General features: G+C 36.7%; 1 protein-coding gene and 1 long non-coding RNA gene across 3 annotated transcripts in view; one reads left to right on the top strand and one right to left on the bottom strand.

The window, feature by feature from the left end:
- LOC136026861 (uncharacterized) overlaps positions 1-22,588 on the bottom strand; it is a 47,479-nt gene that overhangs the window by 7,821 nt on the left and 17,070 nt on the right. The window contains exon 4 of one of the 2 annotated variants that reach the window (XM_065703586.1): positions 12,385-13,118. The exons of the other annotated variant lie outside the window; for it this stretch is intronic. Coding sequence (XP_065559658.1) covers positions 12,562-13,118 — 557 coding nt within the window. The 3' untranslated portion in view covers positions 12,385-12,561. Of the gene's footprint in view, positions 1-12,384; positions 13,119-22,588 lie in introns of those variants that run through there. 2 annotated transcript variants of the gene reach the window in all.
- LOC136026863 (uncharacterized) overlaps positions 6,288-22,588 on the top strand; it is an 81,780-nt gene continuing 65,479 nt past the window's right edge. The window contains exon 1 of the long non-coding RNA XR_010617431.1: positions 6,288-6,431. This is a non-coding gene — a long non-coding RNA (uncharacterized LOC136026863). The remainder of the gene's footprint in view (positions 6,432-22,588) is intronic.

Here is a 22,588-nt window from a genome sequence, read left to right as displayed (position 1 = left end):
CAGGCGTTTCCTCCAAGAAATTCTCCCCTGGAACATTAACCCCTCTGGAAAGTTCTACCCCATTGTAAATTCCCCACTGTAGAAAATCCCCCCTCCCCGCGGGAAACTCCCCTGGATAATTCCCCCTTGGAAAATTGCCCCAGAATCTAGATTGAGCAGCCGAAGACAAAGTACAAAATAGGTGCTACAAAAGGTTGGTCCGATGTCCTAAGGATAACAAAAGAACATTAAAAACAGTTGATGCCAGAGGGTGGTTGGTCTCCAATCACTATGAATTATAAAAATGGACTACAGCTCTCAATTTATTATTGAATGAGCATCCTCAAAAGCTTCCAAGGCCATGTGGGGGAGGTTGGGGATGAGGAAGGGATAGCCCCCTCCGATCCAGAACGAATTCTGCTCATTTTGGGCTCATTTTATTACTTTTTATTTCCATTATAACAATTTAGACCAGAAATAATCCCGGAGATGAACAGGAATTAAATATAAACTTCCACTTCTACCCCCCTGACTCTCCCTTAGAGCTAATTCTGTATTTATCTTCAGGTACACTGAGATTAATAATTTTTTGTCATTAAAATGCACCCTTTGAGGGATCTGCCTGTCTCCCTGACTATAAAACAATCAGAGAACCTTACTATAAGGGTTTATAGCTCTCATCTACAAATGTTTGGAATTGTGTATTTTTTACCAATGCTATGATTGCTTTAATTTGTGTTTTTTTTTGGGTTTTGTTTAAACTTGAATAGTAATTTAGGGTTGTTTTGGATTTGAATTATTATAAGAATTATTTCTGCTGGTCTTATGTTTAATACAGTTGCTTACTTTTCTTTGAAAATAGACCTTTTCGGGAAGTTTTTTTTTATAATTAAGCAAAATAATGGGCAACTTCGATGGCTTACAGCTCTTGCCCTGATGGCAAAAAAGGGCTATTAACCCCAGGTACATGGTTATTTGGCAAGGTGTGTTTGGGGGAAAACGGCAGGGGAGGGGCTGGTTGCCATGAAATCGCTTTTGACCCTTAAAAACGGTGCTAGAGCTAATGGTGATTGGATGAGGCCCCTCTAAAATATATAAGACAACCACTTCCATATGAAGGGCCTCTGGGAAAAATAATAAATAATAAAACAGTCCGTGGTAATGACCTGTAAGTATGAAGTGACCCGGCTCGGTAGTAACAGAAACTCTAAAAAACTAAATTTTGATACCAATAAAATACTAAAAATTGACTTTATATGCCGATTTCAAATATGTAATTATCATTAAAATTAGTGTTGCCCATCAAAGGTTACGAGTATGAGAAAGTTTGCCTTATTTTCGAAAAATGGGGAAACACCCCTAAAAGTCACAGAATCTTAATGCATATCACACGATCAGATTCAGCGTATTGGATAGCCCTACTGTAGAGGTTTCAAGCTCCTATATACAAAAATGTGGAATTTTTTTTTTTCAGAAGAAAGACCACGGACGCCTGTTTATTTGTTTGATTTTTTTGTTTTGCTTTTTTTTTCAGCTGTGATTGTATTGACCCAGTGGTCCTAGAATATCGGGAGAGGGCTAATTTGACCGGAAGTTAAATGTTTTAGAATCGTTATTGAAGGACCCGAAAAATCGGTGGGTAACTAGGCCCCCTCCCGCGTCCCTTTTTCTCAAAATCATCTGATCAAAATTTTTTGTTTGCCATTTTGATTAGCACCTCTGAAAGGTCGAATAACTATGCCTTTGAAGAAATCATGACCACCAACAGCCCTTGGGGAAAGATTTTTAAGTTTATAAATTTACCTATTGTTTACATACAGTATTTTTTTTATTGAGAAGTATGCATACATTTTTCGCATGGGAGAGAAGTTTCTGAGGGGCAAATTTTTCAGGGGAAATTTTGTGCTGGGGGAATTTGTGAGAATCGCTATACAAAATTCTTCTTATGACTTACTTTCTTTTTGTTGACTCAATTTTACGTGTGGAGATGTTAAAGGCAATTTTCCGGGGTAAATTTTTAACCAGGAGTAAATTGGCTGCAGAATATATCCATGGGAAGGAGGGATTTTTACGTGGAGGTGTAGCCATATTTCCTGGCACTGTTTAAAAAAAAGATCAGAAATTAAATAAAAAAAAGTTTTCAACTGAAAGTAAGAAGCAATATTAAAACTTAACACGAACAGAATATCTTGCGTATATAAGAGGGTTACTGCTCCTCAACACCTGAAACAGAACGACTCCTGAAACAGTAAAACATGTTTGTTTAATTTGAAGTTTTTTTAAAGTACTAACCTTAAAGAGTGATGTGTTGAAGAAAAGTGACCCCCTCATATACGTTATAATTTCTGTTCGTTCTAAGTTTTATTTTTTTCATTATTTTCAGTTGAAAAAAAAAACAGTTTTTTATTTAGTAGCACATTGAAGCCTTATGGCTGTTTACTATGGCCAATTATGGGTAATTTTGTAAATAATGCTTTAGACGTGAAGAAAACGCCAGTGGCAATTTTTTTTAGAAACACTTTTGACAGTTTGTCCCATGATATTCTTCTTGCAAAATTTTCGCATTTTATTGTTCGGGGAGAAGCATTAGAATGGTTGCAATCTTATCAACCATTCTCTAATATACATAATAAAATATGTTTTTTTTTTTATCCAGGATCTGATTATAAGGCCGAAGTAGACTTTGGAATTCCACGAGGGTCTATCCTTAGTCCTTTGCTTTACATTGTATGTGCCAATGACTTGGGCTATAAGAGATGCTCCAAGGTCCATTTGTTACAATACATGTCACCCACATGAGTTGTAGTATCCTAGTTCAATATAGATAGAACAAAATGTTTATTTATTTGCATTTGCTGATGATAGTAGGCTTGTTTGTGCCGAGCTGGACCAAAATGATTTGATAATAAAGCTTCAAATACTGATGCTGACAAAGCTTATGAGCGGTTTGAAGCAATTGCTAAATGTTTCCAAGTCTCAAGTCTTGTTTTTTTTTTCATAATTGGCCTTTAATTTCCTGGTTCGAATATTATTTTAAGTTCTAAAGGTATTATTTCTAGGTCACATAATATCTTTATTAGGTTTCTAGGAGTCCTTGTCGATGAGAATCTTTCATTTAAAAACCACATTAACCTTCTCCGATTCAAAGTTTCAAGAAACTTAAGCATGAAACGTAATCTAAGGTGTATTTTTCCTGAATGTATTTTAAAGTTTTTTTCTTTATTATCTCATATAGCCGTATATAAATTACTGTTCTATTGTTTAGATGAGTACTTTTCCATACGTTCTAAAACCACTTTCTCTTCTTAATGAAAAGGCCCGTCAGTTAGTTTCAGATACGAATAGTTCGTCAACAAAGTCTCTCCCTAGGTTCCGTTCACAGTATTTCCTATCTTGTGCTATTTTTATTCATACATATCTTCATGGTCAACTTCTCTCTTGTTTTTATGGCACTTGGTATTAACCAAGTGACATATAACAATCGCAAATTTTGTTGGTCTGTCTGTCGGTCCCGGTTTTTCTACTTTAAGCACTTCCAGGCAAGCTAGGACGATAAAATTTGGCAGGTGTAAAAGGGAACAGATCAGATTAAGACCAGACTAGAAATAGTCGTTTTTCCGATTCGACCATCTGGAGGGGGAGAGTGGGGGCCCGTTAATTTGGAAAAAATAGAAAAAATAAATTATTTCTGACTTACGAACGGTTGATCAGATCTTAATGAAATTTGATGTTTAGAAGGATATCGTGTCTCACAGCTGTTATTTTAAATACCGACCGGATCTGGTGACATTGGGGGGAGTTTGGAGGGGAAAACCTAAAATCTCGGAAAACACTTAGAGTTGAGGGGTCGGGATGAAACTTGGTGGGAAAAGTAAGCACAAGTCCTAGATACACGATTGAAATAACCGGAACGCATCCGCAGTCTTTAGGGTAGTTAATACTGAAAAATTAGAAAAAATGAGGTATTTTTAATTTACAAACGGGTGATCGGATCTCAATGGAACTTGATATTTAGAAAAATATCTTGTCTCAAAGATCTCATTTTAAATCCCGACCGGATCTGGTGACATTGGGGGGAGTTTGGGGTGGGGGAACCTAAAATCTTGGAAAACGCTTAGATTGGAGGGATCGGGGTGAAATTTGGTGGGAAAAATAAACAGAGGTCTTGGATACGTGATTTACATAATTGGAACGGATCCAATCTATTGGGGGGGGGGTCAATTCTTAGAAAATAAAAAATCTTAAGAAATACTAAGAAAAATCTTAGAAAATACTTAAAGCGGAGAGATCAGGATGAAACTGGATGGGAAGAATAAAAACCTGTCTAAGATACCTGACTGACATAACCGGACTGGATGTTCTCTCTTTGGTGGAATTGGGAGGGGGGGGGGGTAATTTGGAAAAATGAGGTTTATGTAACCTACGAAAGGTTGACCAGATCTTAATGAAATTTGATATTTGGAAGGATCTTGTGCTTTAAAGCTCTAATTTTAAATTCCGACTACATCCTGTGACATTGGGGGAGTTGGAGGGGGAAACCGGAATTCTTGGAAAACGTGAAAATTCGCATATTTTTCTTACGAATAGGTGATTGGATCTTAATGAAATTTGATATTTAGAAGGAATTCATGTCTCAGAACTCTTATTTCACATCCAACCCAGATCTTTTGACATTGGGGGGAGTTGGAGGGGAAATCTTGGAAAACACTTGGAGTGGAGGACTCGGGATGAAGCTTGGTGGATAGAATAAGCAAATGTCCTTGATACGTGATTGACGTGACCGTACCGGATTCGCTCTCTTTGGGGGAGTTAGGGGGAGGGGCTCAGTGACTTGGCGAGTTTGGTGCTTCTGGACGTGCTAGGACGATGAAAATTGGTAGGCGTGTCAGGGAGCTGCAAAAATTGAGTTGATAAAGTCGTTTTCCAAGATTCGACTGTCTGGGGGGCTAAAGGGAAAGGAAAAATTAGAAAAATTAGGTATTTATAACATACGAGTACGTGATCGGATTTTAATGAATTTTGAAATTTAGAAGGACGTCGTGACTCAGAGCTCTTATTTTAAATCTGGACCGGCATTAAGCCTCTGATTTTCCTTTTAAATCAATCTATTGATTCTTAGAATTTTTTTAGAGCTCATACCATATGACCTCTTAGCTCTTGTTCAAAATTGTTACAGCCCGGAGTTAGTGTAAATCTTCATGGAACTCGCAGCTCTGAATTTTTATTGGTTGCTAGAACTCCAACCGTGAGGTCAGATTTTAGCCCTATATACGCATGTAGCAGGGTTTTGAACTCCCTGCTGAAGAATATTAGAGATTGCAACTCTATCAGGGTCTTCAAAAGATCAACGAAAAGTCATTTGGGTTAATTTTTCTTTTTTTTATATATGTAATACATATTTGCAAGTTCCATTGAATGTTAATAATTAAAGAAATAAAGTTTGATATAACTTTTTGTATATGCCTGTTTTTCTTATTTTTTCCCTCTCCGTGTTTATTTCCCTTTCCTTGTGTTATGAATCATGATAGATATGATTGTAATGTATTTTCCTGCGTTCATAGGCCTGGAACCTTTTGTGCGGATGTTTGAAGAGATGTAGAATATTGATTATCTGAGATTAATAAAGTTGAAGTTGAACGCTGTAGGAATTCCCTCTGACGTAGACAAGTGAGCATAACTTTCAATTTTGTTTCTAATGACCATCCAAAATTATCCAACAGGAATATGAGGGGAATTATTCAGGGAGAACTATCCACACAGAAATTTTCCGTGGTAATTTTTCACAGGGAAATTCTTCGGGAATTTTCTAGAGGAAATTTTCAGCAGATTTTTCTGTGGGTGATTTTTCCAGGGGGGGGATTTTCTAGAGAAGAGTTTTGTGGGGGGAGAAACGCCTAGGATCGCAATTATGTCAACTTGGATGCACATAGTGTCTTTTGACTTAGTTGAGCATCGTTCTTAGTTTGTGGCTGAGCTTCTTTAGTATGTTAGTATTAATATGACCATCTTTCCTAAAAGTTTCAAATTAACACCCATAGTCGTTCCTGAACACTATAGAAACGCCCAGATACGCCCTTAAGAAACCTCGATGCATCTGCTTAGTTCATTTAGTACAACATTCCCCTTAATATTCTCTAAGGAGTCTAAAGTTAAAACTCATAACAGCCCCTAATATACTAGCAAATCCATTTTCAGCACCTGAATAAACATAGTCTTTGGAACATAAACCCTTTCATTATTCCCTGAGATTTTCAACTTAATAACCTTAGCAATTTGTTCAATTGCTATCCGCCATTCATAGTGAAGACACACAAACTTGTTTAACCAGCGTTATAATTTGTTCATGTCATACCGGATGCAGGAAATTGTTTGGATTAGCCTGTTGTAAGCCTAATTTGGATAATATCTGGCGCTGTTTGAAGCTGTGAGGTCATTTAAAGCCCCCCTTGCTGGTAAGTCTTTGTCTTACCATGTTAATTAGAGTTACTAATTTCTTGCAATCAATGTGAACGGATATCAATGCTTGTAACGACCTTCTTAATCTATGAAAAGATTTAACCTGTGAGGCTTTTTGCCAAGTTTTCGTTAGTGAAAAAGATTTATCTTTTTTGGACTATCAAGGAGGCACACTCGTGCCTCTTTAAAGAGGCGAACCACGACAATGTTAAGCGATCTTCGGTTCCAGTGGTCGCAGAGAGATGGGGAGGAATGCATTTCGTAGCCTGAGCTCCAACTAAGAAACCTGCCAAATTTCATCCCCCTCCGACTTTTCCTTCATGGGGAAAATCTGGCCGAAAGTTTCGACCTCCCAACCCCACCCCCCTTTAACGTTGTCCGATCGGGCTGAAATTCACAAGTTAAGGTGCCCTAGGGCCCAGGAGCTTATCCACGAAATTTCAGCTCCGATAACTCCTTCCCTGTTTTCCAGAAACCACGCATAGCCAGTTAATGTTCATATTCTCCTTTTGTTTTTTTTTTCTGCCACGCCTACAGGTCACAGCCGACATCGGATCTGGGTGTACGAAGACTCATTCGACGCGGTATTCTCCGAGTAATTTTCCTGGAAAGTTTTGTCGGAAAATCTTAACCCCCCGATTTTCTAGCTTAGAAAAACCCATTTCCCCATAAGAGCCCATGTTAATTTTTGAAATTCTTAAAAGTTATTTAAAAGTTATATTTATACACATGCAGGTATTTCGACTTCAAACATGCCCAGTTAGCTCAGTCGGTAGAGCGTGGGACTTTTAATCCTAAGGTCAAGGGTTCAAGTCCCTTATCGGGCGGTTTTTTGTCACAAAATATGAAAAAAACTTCGTTTTCTTAAAGAGTTAAAGAGGCTGCGTCCCAAAGTCGAACCTTAAAACGTACATGAATTAGGAGAGGCAGTCCTAATTCCTGTACGAGGAGTACAGGAGTTATTAAATTACATCCACCATGGATTGTAGAAAAACGTACATAAATAATATGAAGAAAACTCCGTTTTCTTAAAGAGTTAAAGAGGCTGCGTCCCAAAGTCGAACCTTAAAACGTACAAGAATTAGGAGAGGCAGTTGGGGGGCTGCCGCCCCCCAAACCCCCCGCTTTTAAAAACTCTTTTGTACAGGTTTTTTGTTGTGGGGGGCTGCCGCCCCCTAACCCCCCGCTCTTGGCTTCGGAAAGGCCCTCTTTTAATTAACAAAACAAAAAACCTGTACAAAAGAGTCTTTAAAAGCGGGGGGTTTGGGGGGTGGCCCCCCAACTGCCTCTCCTAATTCCTGTACGTTTTAAGGTTCGACTTTGGGACGCAGCCTCTTTAACTCTTTAAGAAAACGAAGTTTTTTTCATATTATTTGATTAGGAACTGCGCGTGAAGTGCACTGTTGAGTGCCGTGCAGATTTGAAGGACTTGATTTATTTGAAGCATTTAGTCTTGTCACTCCTCACTTTTGGTCAAATTCATTTTTGTTAAACTTAATTCTAGCTTGTGATTAATAACATGCCCAGTGTTTCTTTTTTAATGTGAGGAGGGTACGACCTTCAACCCACTATGTCGTTTCCTCGAGTTTAATTTATCTATAGAAATGAATGGGGAATGATGATTTTGTCCCTTGCTTAGGCTAGGTGTTTGTTACTGTGATCATAAACAAGTATTAAATAATTTTTTTTTAACTGCAAGTAAGGAGCGACAGTAAAACTTAAAATGAACAGAAATTACTCTATATATAAAAGGGGCTGTTCCCTCCTCAACGCCCCACTCTTTACGCTAAATATTATTACTGTTTTAAAAAGTAGAATTGAGAGAAAGAGCTGTTCCTGAGATATTGCTGTGTCACCTTTTTGAAAATCTGCCCTCTTTCGTTTTGATTTAGTTGACCATCTGAATAAATATTCCTTGGAAGCTTCAGCTTGACACCCTCTGCTTGCGTAGTAGCAGTGGTAGCATTAGTAGCAGTATGCACATAGCACTTTTGGTTTTCTTCAACATCCCCTCAACACAAGCTGAAAGCTTCACCTTAGTACCATAAATCGTTCTTGAAGCATTGCTGATACGTCCTCTTGACAACCTGTATGCGCATGGTCTGTTTCGATAAAGATCTGTACTGCTTCAACATTCTTCTATATTTTTGCTTAATACCCTTAGCTTTAGTAGTAGAAGTACCAGAAGTAATAGTAGTAACAGTAGTAATAGTAGCAGTAGAATTAACCGTAGTAGCTCATTTACCGTAGTAGCATTTTGGGAAGTTCACACCCTCATAACAAGCCCTTTAAGCATCAACTTCTCACACCAAACCGTTCCTAATATATTTCTGCTACGCCCTTTTGACAACTTGTATACAGACGGCGTGCTGTGGTCCAGTTCAACTTCCTCCCTCAATATTCCCTCAAAGTTTTATCTTTATTCCCTTAGAAATAGTTGCAATAATAGTCACATCATTAGTAATAGTAGTAGCACTGATAGTACTAATTGTTGAACTACTAGTAGTATGCACAGTAATAGCACTACTACTAGTAGCAGTAGTAGTATTAATATATTGCCTTTTGGTCAGTTCAACATCCCCCCTCGTCAAGCCCTGGAAGTTTAAATTTAATACAATCAACCGTTGCTATAACACTGGCGATATTCCCTTTTGATAACCTGTATATTCATAGTCTTTATTTAGTTCAACTTCCAACTCAATACTTCTTGTTTTTTTTTATCTTAATACTCCTAGCCTACAAGTAGTTATAATAGAAATAGTAGTAAAAAAGTAGTAGTAGTTGTTGTAAAAGTAGAAGTGGTAGTAGTATTAGTAGTAGCGTGCATATGCTGCCTTTTGGTTAATTGATCTTCCCTTTTAAGCATTCTCCGAAAGCCCCAACTTAATACCCTAATCCATTTTTGAGATGCGCCTTTGTAACAGTCTGCATCTACATAGCGTGTTTTGATTTTGTTCGAATTTCTCTTCAATATTCTCTGAAATTTTCACCTTCACACTCTTAGCTTTAATAGAACTAGCATCGTAAGAGTGGTCATAGTAGTAGAAGTAGTAGCAGTAGTAGTAGTGGTAAGAGTAGTAATAGCAGTAACAGGAGTAGTACCAGTATTAATAGTAGTAGTAGTAGTACAGGTTTGATCAGTTGAACATCTCCCTCATGATACTATGGAAGTTTCATCTTGATACTGTAAGCCGTTCTAAAAACATTGCTGATACGCCCTATTGACAATCTTTATGCACATAGTAAATTTTGATTTAGTTCAACCTTCCTCTCAATACTTCCTCAGATGTTCAATTTAATATCCTCAGCCTAAGTAGTACTCGGTGCAGAGGCAGTAGTTTTAGTGGTAGTAGTGTTATTGAGTCATGGTATTTAATACTCTTAGCTTTACGTGTAGCTACAATAGAAGTAGTAGTTGGAGTAGTTCAGTAGTAGTAGTAGTAATAAAAGAAGCTGTGGTAGTAGTATTAGTAATAGCATGCAAATATTGCCTTTTGGCCAAGTTGATCTTTCCCTTTAAAAATTCTCTGAAAGTTCCAACTGAATACCCAAATCCATTTTTGAGAAACGCTCTTTAGAAAATCTGCACGCACGTAGTGTGTTTTTAGTTCAAATTTCCCCTCAACATTCTCTCATATTTTCATACATATACACTTAGAATTAATAGTAATAGTATCATAGAAGCAGTGGTAGTTGTAGGAGCAGTGATAGTGTTTTATTAGTAGTACTACAAACAGTAGTAACAACAGTATTAATAACAGTAGTATCGTGTAAAAGTTGCCTTTTGCTCAGTTGGACATCTCCCTCATGATGCCCAAGAAGTTTTACCTTGATACGGTAAGTCGTTCCGAAAATATTGCTAATGCAGCCTTTTGGCAATCTGTATGCACTTAGTATATTTTGATTTAGTTGAGCCTTCTCCTCAATACTTCCTCAGATGTTCAATTTAATATCTTCAGCCTTGGTAGTACTCGCTACAGAAGCAGTAGTTTTAGTGGTAGTAGCAGTATTAGAAGTTGTAGCAATATCGTGAAAATATTGTCTTTTTGATTAGTTGATCATCTCTTTTATTATTCTTTGAAAATTCAAAATTAATATGCTCAGTCATTCCTTAGTTACGCCCTTTTGAAAACCCGTATGCACATAACGTCTTTTGATTCAGGTCAACACTCCCCTTACCATTCTCTGAAAGGCTCACCATAAATGCCCTTCGTCATTTTGGAAAGTATATGTCAACAATGGACGAATCGTATAGCTTACAGCCCTCGCCTTGAGGGTGGTGTCGGGGGGGGGGGAGTCACATCCCAAAGACATAGTTACTGGAACTTTCAACTATACTAAACAAAATGACTATCTAAAAATTTTGATCGGATGTGTTTGGGGAAATGATGAGTGTGGGGGGGCTAGTTGCCCTCCAATCACTTTTTAATCCTAAAAAGGCCTCTAGATCTTTAATTTTCCAATCGAATGAGCTCCTTTCGAAGTTTTTATGACAACTTCTATGGGAAGTATCTTGGTAAAAAAAAGTATGAGTATGAGTTATGCAATATTTTAACTCAGCTGCCCGAGTTTGAAGATCATGCTCGATTAAACGCTCTAAGTGGTCTTCTTGAATGCGTATGTACATATTTGATCTACTGTGCCGATTGCTAAATGTTTGATTTTTCGTGTTTTATATATACGTTAATATGATGTTTTCTTATTAGTTTATTTTTATTTTTCTTTCGTTGTTTATTTACTCCGCCCATTCTTTTGTTGTTGTATGGCGGGCTATAAATAAAATTCACTCATTCATTCATTGTGCTCACACTGTTCTTTACGTAGGCAGCGTTATTGCACTGGCCATGATGTTTGCACTGAATAATTATTTTTTAGTTTCTAATGTGGTCGTGAATAATCAATTAATTTCTTTATGCTAAGAACTTGAGCTATTATTTTTATTTTCTTTCTGTCTCAAATATCATGTAAAGAATTGCCACAAATATAAAGAGGGACTCCAGATCTTCAGCTGTTGGTCTCTGTATTAAAGTTTGGATTCTGGATAACCATAGTTTGAAAATAAAAACTACTCCTGAAAAGGGAACACCCTTATTATTTTTTAAAGGGAATGGCAAACCTATTTTCAAGGTCACGACGGTTAGCCTTTCATGGTGGGATTTACAGGAAAATGTTACTTTTGGGGCCTGTCTCGTACATCTTTATCCCTCTGCAGGTATGTACATGTCATACACATATTTTTTTACATTAAAAAATGTTTGTGTTTACCCAAAAGGGGGTAATATTTGCTATTAAGGGGGAAGTTGCTAATAGTTGCTTTCAAGGGGGGATTTATTAAGGATTAAGCCCCATTACACATTGAGCTTATGGGACTGCCGAGGAAAGTTGGAAACTTGAGCCTAAAATGAACCTTTTATAACATCGACAGGCCCCTCTCGAAGAAAAAAAAAGACATACAAACCTCCTCCAGTAAATATTTTGTAATTATGCGATTCCGTATAGCTGTCACCATGCTTCCACAAATGCATCACGACATGACAGTATGTTCTCTGATACTGGACGGTAGGGCATATGGCATTTGACATTTCTTAGACGATTGGCTATCTAGTAATTTTTGCTTGATAGTATTTGGCCCAATGTTGTTTTATTTGGTAGCAAAAATGGAATAATCTGTAACGGACCTATGTGTAGATGGCAATAAGTCATGGCTAATTAGCCATCTTAGAATTTGATTGATAGCAGTTTGGCCCTAATCGAGACAATAGAAGGTATTTTGGTTTTTCGACACAAACCAGAGGATATGTGGCTCTTCTCTATAGCTTAGTCTGTTTCACTACTTAAACATGGTATTTGAACTTTGAATTTCCGTTCAAACTAGCCCCCACGCGGTATTATATGCCAATGATTCGATGCCATCACCCCTAGAAGGAAATGAAAACAAAAAACTGTACATCCTTGAACATCCTTCTTTAAAAAATGAAGCAAATTCCTTGTTTTTGCATATACGAACATAAAAAGAAAAAGAAGCAGTTATTTACTACAACACGATATTTTAAAAGTTTTGTCTTCTTTAAAACATTTTTTTGAACAGTTTATATCAATATTAAATATATAAATAACATGAAAATTCTATTCTTTCTTCTTTTCCGACTCTTTCGGCTTTTCAAGTTCTTTCGGTGATCCATCCTCCTTTTTCTTGTTCCTAAGATAAATCGATATTCCTGGAGCCTCATAAACAAGTGCTGGTCGTCCATTCGGTCCAATATTTGTAAATTGCACGTTTGCTCCTCCATATCCTTGACCTGGCTGATATCCTAGTCCGTTTTGAGAACCATAGCCAGTGCCATAGCCACTTCCATAAGTGCTGCCATATCCAGAATTACCATAGCCTCCAACACCACCATAGCCTCCAGCACTACCATAGCCTCCAACACCACCATATCCGCTGGTACCACCATAGCTACCAAGATCTTGTTGGTATCCTAGTCCCCCACCTAAGCCACTGACTTGGCTTGTCTGAAGCAAACTAAGGCTTGATTGGTATGATTGATCGCCAACTCCTTGACCAAAGCCTGTATTGCCATAACCAGTACTGCCATAGCCTAAACTGTGGCCACTGTTGCCATAGCCAGCACCGTAGCCACTGCTCCCGTAGCCTGTACCATACCCTGATCCGCCAAGACTACCTGAAAGGAAAGTTTACCTTATTAGCAATAATAAAAAAAGAAGCAGAAATAGAAAAAAGAATGGCATTTTCATTGTCTGGTGCTTATCAGACTGCTAATATTTAATTACTTATTTTTTTAGGATTTTTTATATCAATGGTATTTTAGCTTTAGGTGGTGTTTGTTTATGGTATTTGTTATCATTATTGCAAATCAGATATCAGAAATAATTTATTTTCATATTCGTAGATAAAAATCACAAACTAAATGTCGCTGTCATTTACAAACCTACTCCTAAGGCATTTGTTATAGCCACTGATAAAAACACCACAAATGAATTGTTAAATCGATTAGTTCTACAAGTCACTGGCACTAATTTGTTCTTCTTTCTGGTATAACTTCTGAGCTGGCAGCAGGGGATAGAAAATGTTGGTACGTAGGGGCTGGCAAGGAGAAATTGCCTCAAACGTATTATCAACTGTCAGTATCGATTGCCCGAAACTCTAAGAGTTTCAATCTTTAAAGACTCAAGAGTAGACTTTTAATCTATAAATTTTTTTCCAAGGAGGATTTGAACCGTTCTTTTTTGGAATCCTTCCACATCATCACTTAGATTTTCAATATTATGAATCTGAGGCCTTCTAACGGGATAGCATATTCTAATATGGGACGTATGTATGGTAGATATGCCGTTTTCAGCTGATTTACAGGGAAACCCAAGCGGTGCATTGAAATCAAAGAACTTAGAGCCTATTTTCCTTTTTGGACTAGCCCTTGAACATGAGCACAAAATGAGCAATCAACATTGAAATTAACACCCAGGACTGTAGCTGACGATACAAACGAAAAAAAAGGGAGTTGGGCAAACTAGATCTCGTTTCAGTGGACTAAATCTTAAGATTTATGTTTTGTTTTCTCTGGTCAGCAAACTATTTGTGCTGCATTCTTCTCTGAATTCTGTTAGAAGATCAGGGCGGAATCGGGGCATAACTTGGGTTATATCTACTGCGAGCTTTAGAAGTGCAGATAGATCGTCTACGTATTTAAATCGGTCATCCATGTTGTCAATAAAAATTAATTACCGCGAGAAAAATTAGAGTAGCCAATTTGGTGTCTTGAAGGGCTCTACATGTAATCCCTTCCCAGTCAGAGTCAAAACCCCTAGGAAAGAAGGCATAGGCTCGCTGGTACTGGAAACGTAGGAAATCAATAACAAGCATTAAGATATGTTTACGTGTGCCCATTCTCTTAAGATTCGTAGCAGCCACAAGGTACTTCAATCTAATAAAATCAAATGCTTTCCTGTAATCAACGAGTAGAAAATCAACTAAAGCGTCCTCAGATTCGAGCCATTGTAGGTTCAGATGATAAGCTTAACTAAATTTGCACCCTTTTTGACAAACCCTTTTAACACACCCTTTTAACTAAAGTTAGACCCTTTTAAACAATCATATTGGCCATATATGTCGCCATATTGGCGATACAAGTTCACGGTGAATAAAGGACTCAGTGACTTTGGCAAGGTTCAGTGTGATTGAAATGAGTCTTAACTGATCACAGCTTTTGAGATGCTTCACCTTTGGAACGACATGCACAAAAGCTTGTTTCTAAAGCTGGGGGAACAACTGATCATTGGAGCACTCATTAATGACTGAAGTTAGAGGTTTTGCAAGAAATATAGCAAACTAGCTGTTGGGGTGGCGCAAAGCGCTACCCCAACACTTAGTTGGTGTGGACGCTTTGCACCCCCCAAGCCCCCCCCCCTGTGTGCGTAAGTCATTACGCGTCATATTAGTTACGCGCCATTGTTGATGTGTCCCTGTATCCCACCTGTGAATATAGATATATATATATATATATATATATATATATATATATATATATATATATATATATATATATATATATATATATACTAGCTGTTGGGGTGGCGCTTCGCGCCACCCCAACACCTAGTTGGTGGGGGCGCTTCGCGCCCCCCCCAAGCCCCCCCGCGCGCGTAAGTCGTTACGCGCCATAATAGTTACGCGCCATTGTAGTTGTGTCCCTATGTCCCACCTGTGAATATAGATAGATATATATATATATATATATATATATATATATATATATATATATATATATATATATATATATATATATATATATATATATATATATATATATATATATATATATATATATATATATATATATATATATATATATATGGTTTTAACTACGTAAAACTTGCGAATATACAACATTCTTTGCTGTCCCATTGTCTTTGCATATAAATAGATTGTCAGGTTTACCGACTCTTGAACATGCAACATATAATGGTCCATGGGAAAACAATCTGTATTCAGATCTATACCTCATGATTCTAATGATTGCCCTTGAGCTTTGTTGATGGTGATTGCTAATCGACCATTCCCTGTCCCGGTGTCCCGGTCGTCATTTATATCCCCCTGTTTCCCCCGGTGTCCCCGTTGTAGTTGTGTCCCGGTCGTCATTTATATTCCCTGTGTCCCGGTCGTCATTTGTATCCCGGTGTCCCGGTCTGTATATACATTCGTTTTTTAGTTTTGTTTTTTTCCTTTATTTTTTTCCTTTTTTTTTCTTTTTTAGTTTATTTAGATTTTTAGATTTTTTAGTTTTTTTATTAGTTTTTAGTTTTTTTTTCTTTTTAGTTTTTTTGTCCCGGTCGTCATTTATATCCCCCTGTTTCCCCCGGTGTCCCCGTTGTAGTTGTGTCCCTGTGTCCCGGTCGTCATTTATATTCCCTGTGTCCCGGTCGTCATTTGTATCCCGGTGTCCCGGTCTGTATATACATTCGTTTTTTAGTTTTGTTTTTCTCCTTTATTTTTTTCCTTTTTTTTTCTTTTTTAGTTTATTTAGATTTTTAGATTTTTTAGTTTTTTTATTAGTTTTTAGTTTTTTTTTCTTTTTAGTTTTTTTTGTAGTTTTTACCTTCTTTTTAGTTTTGTTAGTTTTTTTTTTTACTTATGTCCTGGTCGTCATTTATACTCCCTGTGTCCCGGTGCTTTGTTGATTGCTAATCGAACATTCCTTTTGTCCTGGTCGCTTTCTCTTTGAGTGTCGTCATTTATTTTTTTCTTTTTTAGTTCTTTTAGTTTTTACCTTTTTTAGTTTTTTTTAGTTTTTTAGATGAAAATTTTTTTTAGTTTTTTCCTTTTTTTCTTTTTAGTTTTTTATTGGTTTTTACCTTTATTTTAGCTTATTTTTCAGTTTTTTCCTTTTTTTTAGTTTTTTTTTTATTTTTTTTTTTTTTTTAGTTTTTTACCTTTTTTTAGTTTTTTTAGTTTTTTTAGTTTTTTAGCTTTTTTACTTTTTTTATTAGTTTTTAGTTTTTTTTGTAGTTTTTGCCTTTTTTTAGTTTTTTCAGTTTTTTTTTTAGTTTTTTATTGGTTTTTACCTTTATTTTAGCTTATTTTTCAGTTTTTTCCTTTTTTTTAGTTTTTTTTAGTTTTTAGTTTTTTTAGTTTTTTACCTTTTTTTAGTTTTTTTAGTTTTTTTAGTTTTTTAGCTTTTTTATTTTTTTTATTAGTTTTTAGTTTTTTTTGTAGTTTTTGCCTTTTTTTTTAGTTTTTTTAGTTTTTTAGCTTTTTTTATTAGTTTTTAGTTTTTTTGTAGTTTTTGCCTTTTTTTAGTTTTTTAGCTTTTTTATTTTTTTTATTAGTTTTTAGTTTTTTTTGTAGTTTTTGCCTTTTTTTAGTTTTTTCAGTTTTGACGTCACCTGATCCAGTTTTTTCAGGTGACGTCACCTGATCCACAGATCCACACACAGACAACTTATTTTTATATATATAGAATATATATATATATGTTTTTAACTACGTAAAACTTGCGAATATACAACATTCTTCGCTGTCCCATTGTCAGTGCATATAAATAGATTGTCAGGTTTACCGACTCTTGAACATGCAACATATAATTGTCCATGGGAAAAACAATCTGTATTCAGATCTATAACTCATTATTCTAATGATTGCCCTTGAGCTTTGTTGATGATGATTGCAAATCGAACATTCTCTGTGTCCCCGTCGTCATTTATATATCCCCCTGTGCCCCCTCGGCGTCCCCGTTGTTGTTGCTTCCCTGCGCCCCCGTCGTCATTTGTGTCCCGGTGTCCCAGTCTGTAATTTCTCTTTGAGTGTCGCGGTCGTCATTTATATTCCCTGTGTCCCGGTCGTCATTTTTGTCCCGGTCGTCATTTGTGTTCCGGTGTCCCGGTTTGTAATTTCTCTTTGAGTGTCCTGGTCGTCATTTATATTCCCTGTGTCCCGGTCGTCATTTGTGTCCCGGTGCTTTTTTGATGGTGATTGCTAATCGAACATTCCTTGTGTCCCAGTCGCTTTCTCTTTGAGCGTCCCGGTCGTCATTTATATTCCCTACTAGCTGTTGGGGTGGCGCGAAATAATAAATAGAAATAGATTGTCAGGTTTACCGACTCTTGAACATGCAACATATAATGGTCCATGGGAAAACAATCCGTATTCAGATCTATACCTCATGATTCTAATGATTGCCCTTGAGCTTTGTTGATGGTGAATGCTAATCGACCATTCCCTGTGTCGCCGTCGTCATTTATATATTTTTTTTTTCTTTTTAGTTTTTTGTAGTTTTTACCTTTTTTTAGTTTTTTTAGTTTTTTTTACTTATGTACTGGTCGTCATTTATATTCCCTGTGTTCCGGTCGTCATTTGTGTCCCGGTGCTTGTTTGATGGTCATTGCTAATCGAACATTCCTTGTGTCCCGGTCGCTTTCTCTTTGAGTGTCCCGGTCGTCATTTATATTCCCTATGTCCCAGTGTCCCGGTCGTCATTTGTGTCCCGATGTCCCGGTGTGTAATTTCGTCAATCAACAAACATGACGCCAGTCAACACACAAACATGACGTCACCCGACAGACCCACACACAGACAACTTATTTATATATATATATATGTATATATATAGAATAGATAGAATAGATGTCTCGTTGTCCCGGTCGTCATTTGTGTCCTTATGTCCCGGTCTGTAATTTCGTCAGTCGATAAACATGACGTCAGTCGACACACAATCATGACGTCACTCGACACACACACAGACAACTTATTTTTATATATATAGATATAGATAGATGTCCCGGTGTCCCGGTCGTCATGTGTGTCCCGATGTCCCGGTCTGTAATTTCGTCAGTCGAAAACATGATGTCAGTCGACACATAAACATGACGTCACTCGACACACACACACAGACAACTTATTTTTATATATATAGATTCTCGCAAAAGTTTTACTGGCAACTCGCCAAGATAAGAAGCACAGTCATTTCGCAGTTTTCATATCTTCCTTTAAACTTGGTACACAGAAACTTGTTTGATTTCATCGCAATCGCAGTCTTCCATCAGAGTATTCAACTCAACTTCACTCAATGATGTGTCGTGGTACAGATTTCGGTAAAGATAGAATTAAATTCTTGTGAGAATATAAAAGTCCAATCTGTTTTCAGCGTTCGTAGCTCACTATTAACAGATTTTTCAATTATATATTTGACTGCTGAATGACACTTACGTGAATCACTATCAAGCAGGAACTTCCTCAATAACATACTTCTTTTTAGCATATCTACGAACACTAACAATGTGGTTCCGTAAATTTTAACTCCTGAAATGCACCCTCAACTTGGCGGTTAACATCTAAGTTTGATCAGTCAAAACCTTGATGTTCAAGTCAGTAACGGAGCATATTTCGTCGACTGAGTAATTTCTAATCCATCGACCAAAGACGCATATAGAGTCCCGGCTTAGGAGATGACCTGTCACTTTGCTTCTTTTCAGCTTTGGCATGTCATTCTTCACTTGTAACAGGATTACAAAATGATCAGCGGCCTGTAATGAGCCCATTGAGAGGGGAGGACGCTAAAGTTCACTGACATTGGTAAATATTAGGTCTAAGGTACTGCCACTTTGATGGGTGGGAATGTTTACTACTTTTATCAGATCAAGCGAATTGGATAGCCACTCTTTGTTGAACTTTGTTAAAATATTGCCTCCAACAATAAAGGCAGGAGGTGCATATGCACGATCTACTGCACCAGCCAGAAACATACCCAAGAATTTTTGGATTTAGCCAACACTGTCAATATAACAGAAACAAAGTAAATTGTGTTAAGTATTGGTCTTAGTCACATCGACCTCTGACAAGTAGTATGTTGATAGCCTAGTGCCAACATAGATTTTTGTTAGGTAAAAAAATCAAATATTTTAAGGTAATAAGATGATATAACAATAACATGAAATAAAATTTAAATATTGGACTGTTCTGTATGCTGGAAAATAAATTTGTATATAAACAATATAAAGGCTTGTCCTGTAAAAACATATCTATTGTCTTGCCTCATGTGGCTCGCTGAGTGTTACAGCCACTTACTAATTAATATGGTTTTTATTTCTGCTGTAAAAATTGAAATATTGTAAAAGTGAACTTAAAGTAAATCTAAGATAACATTAAAGATAATTTTTGTTCTACCCCTGTCAGTTCAGGACTCAACATCAGGCTTTACCCTTAACAATACTGAAAAAATAAGCTTTATCCTTGTTTGTCCTTCAAGTCAATGAATTCAATAAATTTTCACAAAACTACCAATAATACATTACGTAAAGGATATACTAGCACGGGTCAAGTTTGTTTTTATTTACCATAAAACTGTATATTATAAACGTGCAAACTGTTAGGTAGAAAAATAACAAATTTAATAAAAAGCAAAAAAATAATTTTCAAACGTCGAAAGAGAAAAATCAATCCTGGCCATGGCTAGTTGTAAAATTTTTCGCTTCTTTGAGGATGGAGCGTAGTGTATGCAATAATACTAATAATAATTAGAATGGCTAAGATGACATAGCAAGCGCTGAATACCTGCTTTGTATCCATGCCTTGTTTAGCTTGTTAGTGCTACGTTCCTAATTTCTTGCCCTGGCAATGTAAATAATCAAAGACTTGATCCTTTTGACTTTGTTTAGTAGAATATTCATGCCACTCACAATCGAAAAATCGACAGATTTACGAACTTTATTCACTTCGACACGTAGCAACGCCATCTACATTTTTCAACCTGGTGCAATTTGGGTCAGATAACAATGTTGTAACATTGCTGGAAATCACCTATAGACGCACACGCAGAGGCAAGCGCGGAAGCAAAAGGAACAAGTGGCATTTTATCCCAGTGCATGTTTCAGATCTGTCGACCAGATTGAATACTAAACAAAAAGTTAGACTTCGGTCCCTCGTAAAAATAAACTGTCAGATGCACTATGAAATCCCACCAAGTCTTACGCCATGGTATGCTTATGTGACTGTTTCTGTTGATTCCAGCGAAACTCCTTCTGTTTTATGTCCTAGGCTCCTGTCTGCCAAATCGCAACTGCCCTATGTTTTCATGACTAACGCCCGCTCCTTGACTAATGAGATGGACGTGCAGAACGTTTTTGCAAATTTATCACTGTGACAGTAGCAAAAAAACATTACAAAGTTGTATTCCAATGGTTGCTTTTATAACACCTTTCTGCAGCAGGGAGGCATGATCACTTTTTGAATTTTCGAGAAGAATAGTTCTTTTCATATTTTTACAAGATACCAAGACGGTGGATAATTTGATTCTCTACTTCAAAATTTAATCTTCTTCTTCTTAAATGGAAACCCCAGAAAGGTAATTGGATGGGTGTGATACGGTACAGGCTGGAGGCAAAGCACCAATGAGCAGTTGTATTCTTTGACTCGAACAATCTAATTTGAATTTTGAAATTTTCTTAGAATAATGAAAGTATAGTGTTTTAGTGAGAAATGAGAAAAATTGTGATTTTCTCCGTCATTCGAGTGAAAGAGTGAAATGAGATAAAAATTACCACAAAAATACAAAAGAGTGTAACCACCAATAAAAACCACCTTCACTCCTTTCAATCACGACAGCTTTAACAAAAAAATGTACTTTAAACCTTAGATGTGATCTACACTTCTTTTTAAGAAGATTAAATAGCAGCCGAACTGGACACACTTCAAAACATCATATGCTACAAACATAAAACTATCCATAAGAAAAGAAATTGCCTTTCCCAATCCCCCTTCCCCTCGCTTGTCTCAGTTGAAATGAGAATATAATTTTTTGATTCAAAAATGTAAAACTGTAAACAACAATTGATGTGTTTTCACTTTGCATTACCCATAACAAAGATATAGTCTGAAAATATTTTATAAAATCAAGGAGCACTAGAGATTAAATTTCTTTGGTGAAACATTAAATATTCACAATCAACGTAAACAGTCAATCGTTTTGGCATTTGTAAACGAAATTCCCTTTCTCTAGTTTTCGTTACTATAAGTCTTGACCGTTCGTTACTTACTGTTCGTTACCACGTCCAATTTAATAAATAGCACAAGACAGAATAGTATTAAAAGGAACCTTTTTTGGAGGTAAATACAATAGTAAATAGCAATAGTATTGATATTTTTTATGTATCAGCAGTCTAAAATCAGGGATAGGCAGAGCAGGAGTAGTATACTCCTGCAAAGGTAGCTAAAAAATAAGAGATAAAGTTATCATAAACAGTCAGATCGAGGTAGTGTTGTTTGGTACAGAGGTCAAGCGGACACGAGAAGAACTTAAGGCGAGATAGGGGTCCATGGGTAACAAAGAAACATCAACACACCCAGATTGTTTGGATAGTTTATATATGTAAGAATAGACGTGGAAACTTTTTTTTTCCTAGAATTGAAAAACTTTGGTATGAAGAACTAGAATATGGCTCTTTAAAACAAGATCCTCACCCAGCAATTTACAGAAGAATATAATCAGGACCCCACGCAAAGTTCTATGGCCACAAATGCACCAAAGCAACGAAATGCATCTCCATTTATATGTCTGTGAAGCTTTATCTTAATTCCCACCATCCTATTTTACCTTTATCAGTCACCTTCAATGCTTAAAAGGGACATTAAAAGTTTGGTTTCCTAAGAACTAGCCCCTTCCCGAGTTTCAACGAACGCCACTTTTGCACAAAGTGACCCGTAAAAAAAAAAGTCATGGGAAGCCACATCGATCTTTGCTAAGTATCCCTAAAATGGAGGCACGTAAAGTCTTTCAAATGAACGCATGCAATGGAAAAATTTTCAGGCGGAATCATCCGCAAAAAAATTTACGAGAGGAATTTTCAGCGAAGATGGAATGTCCGGAGGTAATTTTCCGGGAAGGGTATAATTTCCGGGAAGGGTATAAAGGTATTAAGTGGAAGGAACTTTCCATGGAGGGTTTCCCGTGGTGGAAGGAATTTTTTATGGAGGAGAAGCCAGATTTTAAGGTATTATTTGAAAGACGATCAGAAATTAAATGAAGAAAAAAGTTTTTTCAATAGAAAGTGAGGAACAACATTAGGACTTAAAGCGAAAAAAATATTCCGTGTATGAGGTCCTCTTCTCAGTACCTCACTCTCCACGCTAAAGTATTTAAGAACG

This window comes from Artemia franciscana, chromosome 5, assembly GCF_032884065.1.
Source record: "Artemia franciscana chromosome 5, ASM3288406v1, whole genome shotgun sequence".
NCBI lineage: Eukaryota > Metazoa > Arthropoda > Branchiopoda > Anostraca > Artemiidae > Artemia > Artemia franciscana.
Note: the sequence above shows the minus strand (reverse complement) of the source record. Positions and strands in the feature narration are given on the sequence as shown.